Here is a 15284-nt window from a genome sequence, read left to right as displayed (position 1 = left end):
AAATCATAGTACACCGAATATAGTGGCAATACAGACACACATTTTGATGTCACTACCGAACTCGAAGCGACACATATATCGAGCTGAGTGACAACTTTTATGAGTTTAGTTGAAATTCTGAGGCCTGTGTCTTTTTTTGTTTGTTTGAAGTCATTATGCCTGCACTTAATATCATATTTCCCCTTACAATTGATCTTATTTTTCTTACCTATCCAGTGCTGATCCACCTAATGTTTGCATGATATGTTCACTGGTTAACCTTAATACTGAACCTGAAATAAACAATACAACACAATCATTTATATCACAGACATGCAATGCCCAAACACACACCACATGCATGTAATACCCATACATTTTGTTGCAAACAAGGACACACACAAGATTTTTCACTCTAAGCTGCAGACTTAGTCCACCATTAGGCGATGAAAACATGATACGTATACACGTCCGCAGTTAGATAGCAATACACACTGTCCTCGGTTGGCGGTGAATACACACAGGGGTGTGTCAGTGTTATGTATGAGTCAGTGACTCTTTAGTGATTAAATGCAGAAGCAGCATTTTTGTGTTTATCTATTGTTTTTTAACATTTGAATAAATTAAAATGTATTGGTTTGCCTCTAAAGACTTGTAAAATAGCTTAACATGTGTGTACTTATCTATATTTTCATAATCCATTAATAACTCAATGTCGCCCAAGATGTCACTAAAGATGTTTTTGCACTGACATAACGGTCAGGTTTGCAAGTGCTTACCGTAGGTGGAAAAAATTAGGTTTTAATCAAAATTTTTTCCACTTAGCGAATACATTTTTTGTCAGTTTTGTTGGCAAAAAATAAAAGAGTGATAAATAATTCACTTTTTTCATCTAAACAGTTATTAAGGGATCTAAAATCAGCGTTTTTATGCGTTTCGACAGTATTTTTGTGGGACATGAGAGCACCTCGGACCTATCGATTGCATTCTGAATACGAAGCATGTCTTTCTGATATCAAATAATTTTCATTTTTGAAAATCACAATATAATACAAATTTTATGACAAATTATAAAATTTGATATTTTTTGATATATAACAGTCCTCGAAGTAAATTATATAAATCTAATGATATATTCTTAAAGTGCATGTAGCAGGGAGGAAAAGCCGACGGTCAATTGAAAATTTTGACCTTTCATATTGAAGATATGGATTTTTTTCCCAAAAAGACCTAATTTTTTTTTGTGTTTTGGGGAAAAAAATCCATATCTTCAATATAAAGGTCAAAATTTTCAATTGATCGTCGGCTTTTCATCCCACCTACATACACTTTAAGTATAAATCATCAGATTTATAAAGTTTACTTCAAGTACTGTTAAATATCAAAAATATCAATTTTAATGATTTGCCATAAAATGTGTATTAAACTGCTAATTTCAAAAAATCAAAATTATTTGATACCAGAATGACATTCTTCGTATTCAGAATGCAATTCGATATGTCTGATGTACTCTGATGTCCCAAAATAAATACTGTCCAAACGTTCATACCCCAGCCCTTAAGTCACAAAAATAATTTCCTGGGTGTAATAAGGTCAGATTTTGTAAATATATGTAACCTATTAACAAATCAAAAGCATGGATTTACATTGCTCACTAAAGTTAATACTTTATTTCTTCTGTGGTCGGGGGTACGTACTGATGATCGGCGATCGCATAGAAGTGGCGAGGTCTCCTCCCCTTATACACGCCGATGACCAATGTGTAAACCGTCTTGTTTCTAAGACTGTTGGTCAGCCAATCAGCGTGATTGTTTATTGCCTGTGTGTTTATGCTCAAGTACAAATGCAGTACAAATTACGCTCATGTACACGATACACACAGCTCCGACCACAGAAGAAATAATAAAAAAATAACTTTAGTGTGCTGAACTGAAATATATGTACATCATATCAAATTTAAAACATTTTCATTTCAAGGACTTGACGAGACAAAAATATGTAGAATGATTAATTAAAGGTTGTGTGTTACTGTTTGATGTGCTTTCTGTGTTACTTTTTAATATTTGACAAGTTTTTTCCTGTTTTTGCAGGTTTAAACCAGGAAAAATCTGCCAAAACAGGTTTTTGTCGGTAAAAACAGAACCCTGCAGGTGCAGCATTCAGCATTTATGGGGCTCATCTGAGGAAACACACTACGGCAGAGATTACAGGGGTATTATCCCGGCTGAGATTATAGGGGTATTATCCCCTTTAAAAACCATTTGCTTGCTCCTTTTATGCTGAAATACCTTCCTTTCTTTAAAAATTCCAATTTTTCTCTTTTATCGCAACATTTCAAGAATTTAATTTCCATAAGCACATCCTTACAAAGTTCATGATTCCAAGCTATTTTACTTACCTATACCACCTAATGCATGAGTTAGTTCCAAACAAAATCTATCTAGAGGCACATCATCTGATATTGGTATTACAGCTACTGTAGACAAATTCTCTGTTGTAGCGTGCAAATCTGTGCAAGAAGCGAGAGAACAAAGATATCACTAACTGCAGTGGCGTGCCGTGGTCGCTCCTACCCGGGGGCTGAAGAAAATTCAATTTTGCCACCACTTCCTCAACAGCCCGAAAAGGTTGACCTAATTTTTTTTTTGGTCGTTTGAAAAGTGTAGAGAAAAAAAAAAAAAAAAAAAGGATTTTAAAACGCTAGCACCCTAAAAGCAACACATTTTGATGTATGGTACAAATTTTTTATACTTTTCAAATTTTTCCGCCCCTTTTTTCTTTACTAATTCTTTTTGCCGCCCCTTCTTCTTCCGCCGCCCCTTCGTTTGCCGCCCCTTCTTCGTCCGCCACCCCTTCGTTTTGGCCACCCCCCTGCTTTTACCTTGGGGGGGATGGTGCCTCCAAAGCCCCCTCCCCAAAATACACGCATGAACTGGGGGGGATTGGCAGACACACATAGTTTCTGGCAAAACTGGCAGGTACTTTGGAAAGTACTTTTTGAAATGTGTGTGCTGGTTTGAATCCGAAAGGTTCTGATTTTTTCTCTCCTTTATTATAATGCCAGTTTGTCTGAGTGAGAAGTTTATTTGCGGGTATGCCCACCCTGCAAAATAAGCACACCCTGCACCCAGAAAATGAATCACAGAATCTGAACTTTCATCTTTCAGTTAGAGGTTAATAACTACACATCGGTTATTTGGAGGGCATTGTGAAAAATCTAAACATTTTGCCTTTGGAACCGAGGAATATTCCGAGGTCCAAAGCAAAATGTTTAGATTTTTCACAATGCCCAACATATTACTGATGCAAAGTTATTAACCTCATTCATAACCGTCACTCTAATCTCTTCACCTTACAAAATAACACAAAATTTTGCTCAAAAGTTAATAAAAATAGATGATTTTTACATCTTTCCTTTCCAAAAATCGATCAGGCTAAAACAGGACGACCAATAACAAAAGTGCGTATCACAATCTGTGTAAGTATGGTAGCGCGCAATCCAAATATGGCAGCCAGCGCGTGTGCAGTTTGTTCAACGCACGGCACAACAACAAGCAAACGCCGGTCAGTTGTGTGCGACATTGGAACAATTACGCATTTTGCGGTCAATTGTGAGATATTAATGACCTCGATTTGCGTTCGCGTTTTCACAAATAACTAAATGTAATTGGATAGCACGCATCGCGTTTATTAATGAGGTAATGAATAAGTGATCTTAACCCCCTGATCAAGAACAAATGCTTGAATTTGAAAGAAAATGGCAATTAGACTATAATCATAACACACTTGCTCCTCCTTCATGCAGTCGTTAATTCATTTAGAGCAAACAAAAATGTCAATTTCACTAGAAGGGACATGGATATAATTTAATACCACAGCATTCAAGTGCATATTCATATATATAAATAATTGTACATATTGTGATCAGGCATAAGAATATCCAATTGTTTCTTTTCCACATTGCCAATTTACACAAGAAATACACAAACACTAACAAGTCAGGATTGTCTAACAACTTTTTTTTTTACAAATAAGTACTAAATAATATATCCACACATCAACTGAAATATACAAAAACATCTAATCCAATTGGGCAAGAATACAAATTGGGTTATTCCAGTTGAAATCCACACTACCTCTGTAGAAGATTTTGGAAATATCTTCCACAGGGGGAGTAAGTTTTTCAAATGAAATTTAGTCAAAGATAATCATTTTGAACCCCATACTTCCCCCTGTATTATGGCTTTACCTATAGCTACCACAACTGGAGTGCCTATTTCAAATGGAAGTTAGCCAATTGTCTATTCTATTACCAGCGTTCGAAATTTTGGTTGTCTGTTCGCCCGTGACAACTAAAAAAGTCGCCGGACAACCAAGAATACTGATTCGGTTATCCACCGGACAACCATAAATCTGTAGCCTTTGTCACCGTTGTAGGCCTACAGACAACCAAAAACTTGAGACGGACAACCATTGTAATCTGGTTGTCCATGGGACAACCATTTATTTTTCCTTAATTCGAACACTGTCTATTACAAATTGATACTCCCTCTGTGGCAGACTTTAGCAAAATCTTCCACACGGGTAGTGTGGATTTTAAATGGAATAGCCCAAGTAGATGCAGACAAATATACTTACTTTCTGAAACTCTTTCTGTTAAAATCCCAAAGAGCCATGGGTATGCAGATCAATGGGTTAGAGTGACACAAACATTGTTGTTAAAAAACCGAATGAATACTTTTGGCGTAAAACCACAACATGACTTGGAAAGAGGGTCAAATCACAAGCCTGTAGTATTAGATTAAGGTTTGGGTTGGATTCAGGTAAAGGATGCAAATGAGCTAGAAGATTAGGCTTAGAAAAAATATAGTTGACTTGCCCTCTACATGTAGGTGCCAACATCTAAATCGGTCAGTCGATTTAAGGTGTTTTTTTTAAATTTCTGCAAACTGCGACACGATGCGTAATGCTGCAACTTATTGTCAGTTTTCCTATATTAGCTGCACAGTGTGTTTGTAATTGAAGCGTGCGTGATGACCTCAGCGCATGTGTTGTAGGTATAGGACACTTTCTTTATGTCATGGTGGTGTTATCTTTCATTCAATGCCTTAGATACTCAGATCATCATTTGCAACATAGTCACAAGGTTTATATGAAACGCAAATGCAGAAATCGAGTCAGAATTTGTTTATACCGCAGTTAAACATAAATAAAACAAATATTTTGAAATTCTAAACCAAAATATACAAATTTGACATTTAAAAAAAAAGTGACCCTGTTTTTTCAGATTTTTGGGCAAGTGAACTTTTTTATTTTAAGCCTGAGGGTCAGAATTCAAGAGATTTGGTTTTAAGATTGCACTGCAGTTAGGGTACAAATTACCATAGTTGTCAGAGAACTTTGTGGCACTTTTTTTGCAAATTGCTTAAACACAGAAGTGGTGTTCTGATTGGATAATTGAATTATGCTATTAACAGGGGTGTGAGAGGCAAAATTACTAAAAAAAGCTGAAAAAAGGTGTAAGAAATCTGGGTAAAAATACCAAATATGGGCTGAAAATAAAAGAAAACATATACATTTTGGAAAAAAAAGAAGAAGCTGAAATCAGCTTAAAGGCTGAACTCTCACACCCCTGTATTAAACATTGGTACCTCATTCTCAAACCAAGGCAAGTACCATCATGTGACCCTGGCATTATCCCTTTCTTTTACACCAAAAACAGGGTGCACATGTTGGCAAGTGCAAAAATTTAATCATAAAGTGTTAGAAGTGTTAGTACTGTGGTGACTTGACTTACTCCATAAACACTTGTTATTTGGTAATGACCTTTGTGAATAAAGGCAATTTTGACACAAACATTTATCAAACAAATCCAACCGTTATTAAACATTTTGACAGTACGTTGATTTATGTAAGCAGTACATACCTGATAAGGCACTGGCCCCAGCTTTTTCCTGCACTTGTCCAAGTAATCGCTGACCTAAAATTTCAATCAAGCGAGTCACAACGGTGGGAAATTTACGCTTGATTAATGACAGCATTCCTGATGGGAGTTTGGCTAATTCTGTATCTCTGTTATAAAATGAAGACAAATTTGGAAACATCAATTGTTACACATTTTATGTAATCAGTGTTTATACCAACATGTCTATGATTCCAATTATTATATTCACTGCTTGTAGTGAATGCCACTTAAAGTTCTCTGCAAGCACTATACATAAATAAACTGAGCTCAAACAGAAACTTTTAATTTTTCACAAGGTCATATCTTGAAATCCTGTCCATCAAATTGAACCAAAATTACACACAGGTTTACTTCAATACTCTACTATTAACACATGTCAGTAACCAAGCAGTTATCCAACTGACACAACAGCAAAATGCACTGCCATGGAACAGCATCCTGGACCACATTCACAGCCCAGCCCTGTTTCATGAAAAAAGTGTATGAAAAGCAGAAAGCAGCACCGCTTTATCATCTGTGCAAGGATCCAGTGTGCATTCTAACAGTTTTGTTGTGCTGGGTGCCAAATGTCGGGCTGTGAAAGTGGAGGAAGTCCAGGAAGCTGTCCCATGACAGTGCATTTTGCTGTTGTGTCAGTTGGACAAGTGCTTGGTTACTGACATGTGTTTTGAGTAGAGTATTAAAGTAATGCTGTGTGTAATTTTGGTTCATTTTGATTGACACTATTTTAAGATATGACCTTGTGATTCACAAGTTGTAAAAAATTATAAGTTTCTTTTTGAGCTCAGTTTAGATTGCATGTGAATTTTATGTCTGCATTAATATTGAAACTTCCTGTGCACTTATTCTTTGTTCTTAAAACCTCAGTAGTCTCTGCAGTAAAGAGAAAAAGCACTTACCTGATAGCATGAACAGTTGTTATTCTGTCCGTCATGGTGAGTACCTCTACGACACCAACAATTTCTCCTCTACCATATTCACCCATCAGCTCCTTCTTGCCACTTGGTAGCTGTACCACGGATCGTAGACGGCCATTCAGGACTATGTATGTACAATCTGAAGGGTCCCCTTGTCTGTAATACAAGTCATTTCAAGTTATAATCAGTATCATGTGAGCACTGTGGCTGAACGGAATGGGCTCCCGATTCATAATCGGAAGGTTGCGGGTTCCAGCCTCGGCAACGCCACCGTGTTGTGCCCTTGAGTAAGGCACTTTATCTCGATTAGTCATCTCCACCCAGGTGTATAAATGGTTAAAGGCATTCTTAAATGCTGGGAAGGTAATAGACTCACTATGGAGGAGGTGTGACAATCCCCCCACAGCAACATTTCACGGTGGAGTCTGGCCTAACAAAAGAGAGATGGGCACTCCGTCCTGTAAAAAATGGAGGTTTAACTATTTTCCATGAAACTTACATTTCATTTAAAGCCCCCATATTAATCTAACACAAAATCATTCCTATACAAAACATGAAAATATTGGTCAGCCCACTACAACCTGCCAAAAAGTGTTCACACTAAGGGTAAATGTCAAGACCTTGGCTTTTAATTAAATGAGAATGGTCACCTCAATGAAAACCTATTCATCTGGGAGCATTGTTCCCTTTGTGCACAAGTGCATGCATATCATTATCAACCAGTATTATGCGCACAAGGTTTTACAAGGCATTTTCCTACTTGTGTGACGTCAGCCCAACTAAGTGAATCTGGGCCATTTTTGAGCAAAAGTACTTCATTAAGCATTCTACAGAGGGTGAACACTGATGCCAAGTAGTATACTGGTCAATGATTAAGTGGGTGATTCATTAAATCATAAAATACCCCTTACCTGTAAACAGCTTTGCCTGCTTCCAGCTGCATCCAATCCAAAGCAAAGTCTGTCTGTCTTACAAATGATGATAACTTACGTACCACATAGTGACCAACTCGTAGAACAACTTGTGGACATACTTTCATTATACTGTGAAGCAATAATAATTATAGTCATAGCATTATTATCTTAAACATTATGCAAGCAAAATGGCCCACTTCTTAACTGGGTTTTTTACTTCATTTCTAATGACTTTTCCCTGAAAAATTATCTGCACGATGGTAAATAACATGATCACAATCTGGTTCTGTGCATGCACGGCTATCTCTCATGTTATTCCAATATCACTCCAGAGGGCAGGATAGCACTGCCAAAATCTGTTACAGACCATACACATTTATGTGTAACATACAATAAACGTTGTTGTAGTGTGTTTTCATACAAAACGTTTTACAACATTTTCATAACTTTTATAAAACCCTATATTTATCATTTTTTGTTTTGGGATATTATACTTTTTATTTTGCTAAAATCAGCAGTTTTTTGGCCAAAAGCCATTGATTTTGACGAAAATTTTTGGAAAAAAATGTGATAATTTTTCAAAATATGTCTGAAAAAAATCATCAAATTTTTGCCAGATTTTCAAACTTTTGGTGATATTTTACGGTCATTTTAGCCTCCAAAATAGAAAAAATATTCCTGACTGACCGACGCTACTTAAAAAGTCTGTCCTCCCTTAAAACAGAGGGTTATTTTTCTGTTGCCTTACCTATAAAAGCTAGTCTTGCTGATGGCAATGACTCTGCAATCCTGCCTAGCTTTGACTGTAAATAATGCAGGTTCTCCTGTCAACACTGCCATCTCTCCAACAAACTCCCCAGGATAAGCTGTGAAGACGATCTTGTCATCTTCTGAGTCCACAATCCTCTGTGACATTTGCAAGGTACCGGTAACTATAAACAATAAACTGGCTTCCTGTGAAGTCAAAATTACAATACTTGGTGGGTAAATGGGAGATAGGTCTGACTAAGAATGAGGGAGTTTGTTGACTGGGAACAGTATTTTAAACATTTGTAAAGGAAAGACCTATTGTGCTTGAATATCCCATTATACTCCAATTAACTGGTTTTATAAACCAAACAAAACTATATGGCCTATTTCAGAAGCATAAAGTTTCAATCATTGTGTTCTTGTGCAAGACACTTTACCATGATTTCTCAGTTCCAGCTTTGAAAGATTAACCTTTGAAAATACCATGAAATGTGGAATGCTCTCTTCCCGGTGTTATTGCAGTTATTGGATTAGGCTTATGAAAAAAAGGAGTCGAACCTGTATGTTACAGGACATGTTGTCCATCTCTCTTTCATTAGCGATTAGGCCAGACTCCACGGTGAAATGTTGCTGTGGGGGGATCGCCATGTCTCCTCCACAGCGAGTCTGTTACCTTCCCAGCATTTAAGAATGCCGGAACCCATTTATACACCTGGGTGGAGAAAAGTAATTGTGCTAAAGTGCCCTCCCTACTCAAGGACACAACATGATGGCGTCGCCGGGTTCGACCCGCAATCTTCCGATTTTGAGTCGGAGCCTGTTCCGCTTGGCCACGTATTAAGATTGGAGTTAGCACAAAGACAAGGGGAAAATTAATTGATTTCGGTATTGAGATTAGCACCAGTGTTTAGGGAATCAGTGTGACACCCTCAATACATAAGTTGCTAGTAAAGTTCTACTTCCATGTAATGAATTCAAGGTCAATATTTGGTTTGGGTCAAGAGCCAGAGGACAATATATAATTATCGTTGTATTCCTTACCTGGTCACCTTCTTTGACCACGATGCCACCTGCTGGTATATGTGCCAAGTTGATATGAGCATCTAATAATGCAGCATCCTGATTAAAAGTAAATGTGATACACTATCAGTTATGTGAACCATTTCCCAACAGCCTGTGTCTGAGGGTTACCAAGTATTCTGAATTTCTACAAGAATTCTAAGAAATACTGAAATGATTATCTAATACAATCAATTGAGATTGATCCATTAATCAATCAACCAATTAATCAATCAATCAATTAATCAATGTCAATAAATCAGCCAATCAATGAAACCAAAAAAACTAATATCTTACTTCATCAATTTGGGATGATACCAAAGTCTGACCCAGCAAAAATTAGCAATTGGAAACAAAGCATGCAAAATACCACTTTCATAATTTTTATGACTATCCATGGTCAGATATCATTTCTGTACCAACTTCACCGTTTCTATAAAATACAACCCTACGGCTAATAATTACAGTACCCATTTCCTCAAATGATCATGGGTAGAGGTCAAATATGTATGGGTAAAAACTGTGCTCTAGACATACACAATACAATAAACCAGTCAAAAATCTTCTGGATCACTTACATCTAAACCCAGCAATGCAACCAGATCTTCCCTCGCCATACTTAGTATCTCGTCATCAGTGTAAGTTTACATCGGCTGACATGTATGCGTTTTCTCTCATGTATGTGCTCTTCTGCTCTTGTGACTCTCTTAGCTGGTTTGCTTGCTTCTTCATGAACCTGTGTAGCAATTGGTAAAACAAACAATAACCAATTTTTAAAATAATATGGTATACATTTCCTTCATGTCCTCTCCACTTTGGAAAATTTACTTTGTTTGGGTGAAGGTATGAAATCAGTTCATCTTATCAACACAGTTGTGTCCTGAAAATGTATTGTACTATAGAGTTCCATCCACATGCATATATGCCTCTAAATGAGGTTTTTTTTGGGTTTTTTTTTACCAAAGAGACAGAAGGCAAACACCCCCCAGAAAACATTAATCTTGGAGTTAAAGCAACTATATTACTGATACTATTAGTTATCCCCCGTTTGTTCATGCAATACGAAAAATATCACTGGTTTGAGGTCGTTATCACACGAGGCCGCAGGCCGAGTGTGATACGACCTCAAACCAGTGATATTTTTCAGATTGCATGAACAGACAGGGGTAACAAATTATCATTCAGTGGACATGAATTTAACATCAATCAATCAATCAATCAATCAATCAATCAATCAATCAATCAATCAATCAATCAATCAATAAATAAATAAATAAATAAATAAATAAATAAATAAATAAATAAATAAATAATCATAAAATGATCAAGTTATAGGCCTACTCCAAACTCTTCCATGCATGCTTTACAGTTTTCTGTCATGCAACTACCGCCAGGCCATTTTCAAAGCTAGTGCCGCTAACTGGAGGTGGACATATAAGGCCCCCCCAAAAAAAGTTCGTCTCAAAGTTTGCGTGCGCGTTTGTAAAATCCCACGATTTGACAAAAAACAAATGCGGAATTTTTTTTTATTTAAAAATTTTTTTTATAGTTTTTTCCAGAAAAAAACTGCAAAAATCAGACTTTTTTCTCAAAATACCATGAAAAAAGTCGGGAATAAAAAAAATAAAAAAATCGCATTTCGCATTTGTTTTTAAATTTCTTGTGAGCTTTGAGGTAAACTTTTTTTTTTTTTTGCCTAAATACGCAATTTTATGATTCAGTGGGCAGCAGATCCAATCAGCACATGCATTTAGCCTACTTGTGATTATGATTTAAATTTTATGCCATTCACTAACCTGTTTATGCATTTTTGATTCCTCCCTGACATTAACTCTAGCCCTTCCTGCAGCAACCTCAAAGTCTGATAGACTCATGGCAAGACGTCCACTGGTGTCTACTTCTGAGCTGGACGCTTTGTGACGATAAATTCCTTGCTTCTTAAGTCCTACATAACACAAGAAAATAAACATAATACGTATTTGGATTAATAAAAATGCACCACTGTTTCCTTGTTTAATCCATGATACAAAGAAGACCTATAAAACAGAAGTATGTGAGAGTGGAATCACTGTCATTTACAGTCTATACTTGTCTTGGTAGCGATGGAAAGTAAAAACAAAAATCTTGAGTCCAAGACCTACGAAAAACATCTGGAGTCATGTGGGTCATGATCGATCATGTATGTGACACCACTCACTCTCAGGCTAATGTCAACCAGCAGTCACAACAGCGGAAGAAGTGAACTCAGTTTTCAGATTGCTTGTGCAGGGTCTGATTTTCGGAATCTATTCTCGCAAAGATTCTTGTTAACAGATTTGCGTGAATTAAAGTTGATTCTCACAAATTTTTGTAGTTTACACAGAAGTTGATTGGCAAGAATCAAATGATTTCCGCAAATTTATTCTGCAAGAAACAAGATTGATTCTCGTACTGTGAAACAAAATTCTGACCCTGTTGCGTGAATAAGTTTCCAATAACTAAATCTCGAGTCATTTAATTGTTGAAAAGCAGTTTTTGGATATACTCTCCACAAGTGTTCAAAACTTGAATTTTTTTTTCAGTGACTCTTGATTTTTCTTCTTCTAGGAACCCCGATATCAGGGTACTGTGGATTTTGTAGCACTGATGTTCACAAATAATACAAAAGTAACTGTCACTGCATGTACATTCATATTTATGGTACACTGTGGGTCAGGTGCAGCCAAGAAATGCACACATCACAGCATTATCAACACACACACACAATCAAAGCCATAGCCAAGGTTGGGGTGCGACACACAACCCACAATGCCAATCCGAAAAAAAAAAAATAAAATAAAAATCAGTCCATTTTTTGAAGGGGAAAAGTCACAAAAGGTTCAGCACCCCAAAATAAATCCTGACTCTAAGCCTGCACACAATATAAGTTAAATTCATTAAGAGGCATTTATTTTAAGACATGTTTTAAGATTTCCCCCATTGCGTGCAATGGTAAGTGTACCCTTCGTGTCAGAGGGGGCTAGATGGAACAGTCAAATCTTGGCAAAAGCAACCAATGGGAAGAAGTGATCTAATGGTGATTTGTCCATATGCTTGTGATGCAACTGCGTAAACACTCCGATTCAAATCTGCCACTGCGAAATCCAACATGGTGTTACTCTCAACTTGAGACGAGACACTAAAGTTCACATTCACACATAAAAATCACTAGGCTGGGATGAATGTTTCACCTTAGAAAGACAATATTGGTTAGCACTGATTTTACAAAGTTATACATTACTTATTACTGCAACAGAGGATAATAAAGGAAGAGTTGGTAGTAGCATGACTGCTCTCTAGTCCGAAAGGTCGCTAGTCCAAAGGTTCTCTAGTCCGAATATAGAATAAGGGTTAGGGTTAGTGTTTAGGGTTATGAGTAGGGATATGGTTAGGGTTAGGGTTTAGGCTTACGGTTTAGGGTTAGGCTTAGGGTAAAGGTTAGCAAGCCTTATTCTATATTCGGACTAGAGAACCCGATATTCGGACTAGCGAACCTTCTTCAGAATTCAGACTAGCGAATGGTAAATTAGGTGTTTGGACTACCGAACCTTCGGACTAAGGAACCTTTGGACTAGGAAACCTTTGGACTAGTGAGTTGTCACCGGTAGTAGTACATCCAATACATGATTCTTATCACAAAATATTAAAATATGTTTTTACTGAATGGTCTGAAATAAATTCATTGCATAAATAAGATCAAATCAAGATGTTAGACCAGAAGATATCAAACTTTGCCAGGCGTCATGTCCCAAAATTGTGCACCTTACAAATTATTGTGCCAAGCTCTTGGCAAACTTGATGAGTGCATGTTCTTGTAATGCTCATGCCCACGGGCATCAATCCCGGGGGAACAGGGGGGATGTATCCCCACCTTTCGGCAAAACAAATGGCTATGAATGAGTATAATATCTCCTAGTCTTACATGATATCCTGGAAGGTACAGCTGCAATCAAAATAATCAGAGGATAAGTAGGATAACACTTTCAAACAACCATCAAAGCAACATTATTACTTATACTTACACCAAAACAGGATACACATACACACTGTGATCATTACCATTGGCAACTGCCTAGTTTGACAACACAAACAAATTTGTAAAAAAATTCCTTCAACAGGCTTTTTTTGATCACTTTGGGTGTTTACTTTGCAGTATGGGAACCTCTTTCAAATAAGTTGCACAGAGACTCATAAAATCTACGCCAACATAGAGTATTATGTTAAATAAGCAGACTACTGTAGTAGTAGAGTAACAGATTCAACCTTTTTAACATACAATGTATTAGTTTATTATAGAATAGATTTACATTAATTACAATATTGATTATGCAAGGAATTGCATGCTTGAATATTCAGTTCATCAACCATCGATTCATATGACTCCTGGCCAAAGTGCATGTTTGTTAATGGGTGAATGTGAACAGTTGACTGTTACGCTTGTACAAATGAAGTTTGAAATAGTGTCATTATTACATTGTATCATGCAAGCTGAAACTAGTTTGTAACAAGATGGTTAGAAAAATGGTTATTATATTAAGAAAATGGTTGGTGAGTATTGATAATTTATTCCATTGATTATAGTAATAAATGATGATTCATAGGTACAATCTGGTGCTACCAATCTGAATATGGTTTAGGATTGCAATCATTGGTTATGATCAGTGACAACATATATTCTAAAACTATTGTTATCATGTGATGCGAGTCTCCTTTTGACTAATACCAGCCACAAATGGCAAATGAAGTCTGCAGGTGCAGTCTGGACAATAGGCTATTATAGTTTTTAGCAAGGTTCTTCAGTAGTCTGCCAATTTGGCGCTGTTTATGGTGTAAACAAAAAGCCGGATTCTGATTGGCTAATTGAATCACGTCATCATCACATCGGCACCTCAGGCTCATTTGCTGGTCAAGCTGCATATAGCATCATGTGACCTACAACCTTGGCGGAAATTCGTTGCCACACCTGCACGTTCTGGTGTTAAAAGCACGCAATCGGAGCCAAATATGTGATAGTTCCGTATTATTTTGTATAATAGTTGCAAATGTACATGCAGCTTACACTCGCCTTCCCCACCCCCCATTTTTCAATGTTGGGAGACTGTAATGTAGAAATGATGACGATTTTGTCCAAATCAACATTGCAATAGGGGAGCGGGGAAGGATGTTGGCCAATTAACGCTCAGGTGTGGCAACCTTTTCCGCCAAGGTTGTAGTTCTTTTTACTCTATAATAGATCAGAAAGAGCAGACAGACACCACTGAAGGACTTTGCTGAAAACTATAATTCCAGTTGAAATCAACAAACCCACCAGCCAATGTCAACATATGTGACATGATCAAGGGGAATGAGTCACATGTCGACGCTGGTCAAAAATGAGTTTTACATTTGTTTCTAAAGAGGACAGCTGGTGCTTTCAGAAACTGAAAACCCCATGTTATTGTTAATACGACTTTTCTTTGCAAAGTTATGTCAATTTATCAATTGCTAAAAACAATATAAAACAAAAGAATTTTAACACTTTCTTTGCCAATATCTCAAAATCAATATTAGCGACATCCGACTCATTTCCCTTGATCGTGTCACATATGGTCATCAGGCAAAATATTTTCCTGACATATTGACCCTTGTGTATCTGACACTTCACAACATGAACTTTATGGAAAGAAAAGTGCAAATGTTCAT

General features: G+C 36.9%; 1 protein-coding gene across 1 annotated transcript in view; it reads right to left on the bottom strand.

Annotated features, from left to right (window-relative positions):
- Window positions 1-15284, bottom strand: part of LOC140137545 (patatin-like phospholipase domain-containing protein 7) — a 76416-nt gene that overhangs the window by 40217 nt on the left and 20915 nt on the right. Inside the window, 10 exon segments of the mRNA XM_072159256.1 lie at window positions 209-272; window positions 2378-2488; window positions 5906-6051; window positions 6844-7017; window positions 7773-7904; window positions 8524-8729; window positions 9567-9644; window positions 10163-10230; window positions 10233-10320; window positions 11381-11529. Coding sequence (XP_072015357.1) covers window positions 209-272; window positions 2378-2488; window positions 5906-6051; window positions 6844-7017; window positions 7773-7904; window positions 8524-8729; window positions 9567-9644; window positions 10163-10230; window positions 10233-10320; window positions 11381-11529 — 1216 coding nt within the window.

Source organism: Amphiura filiformis, chromosome 17 (assembly GCF_039555335.1).
Source record: "Amphiura filiformis chromosome 17, Afil_fr2py, whole genome shotgun sequence".
NCBI lineage: Eukaryota > Metazoa > Echinodermata > Ophiuroidea > Amphilepidida > Amphiuridae > Amphiura > Amphiura filiformis.
This window is presented reverse-complemented; position numbering and strand designations above follow the sequence as displayed.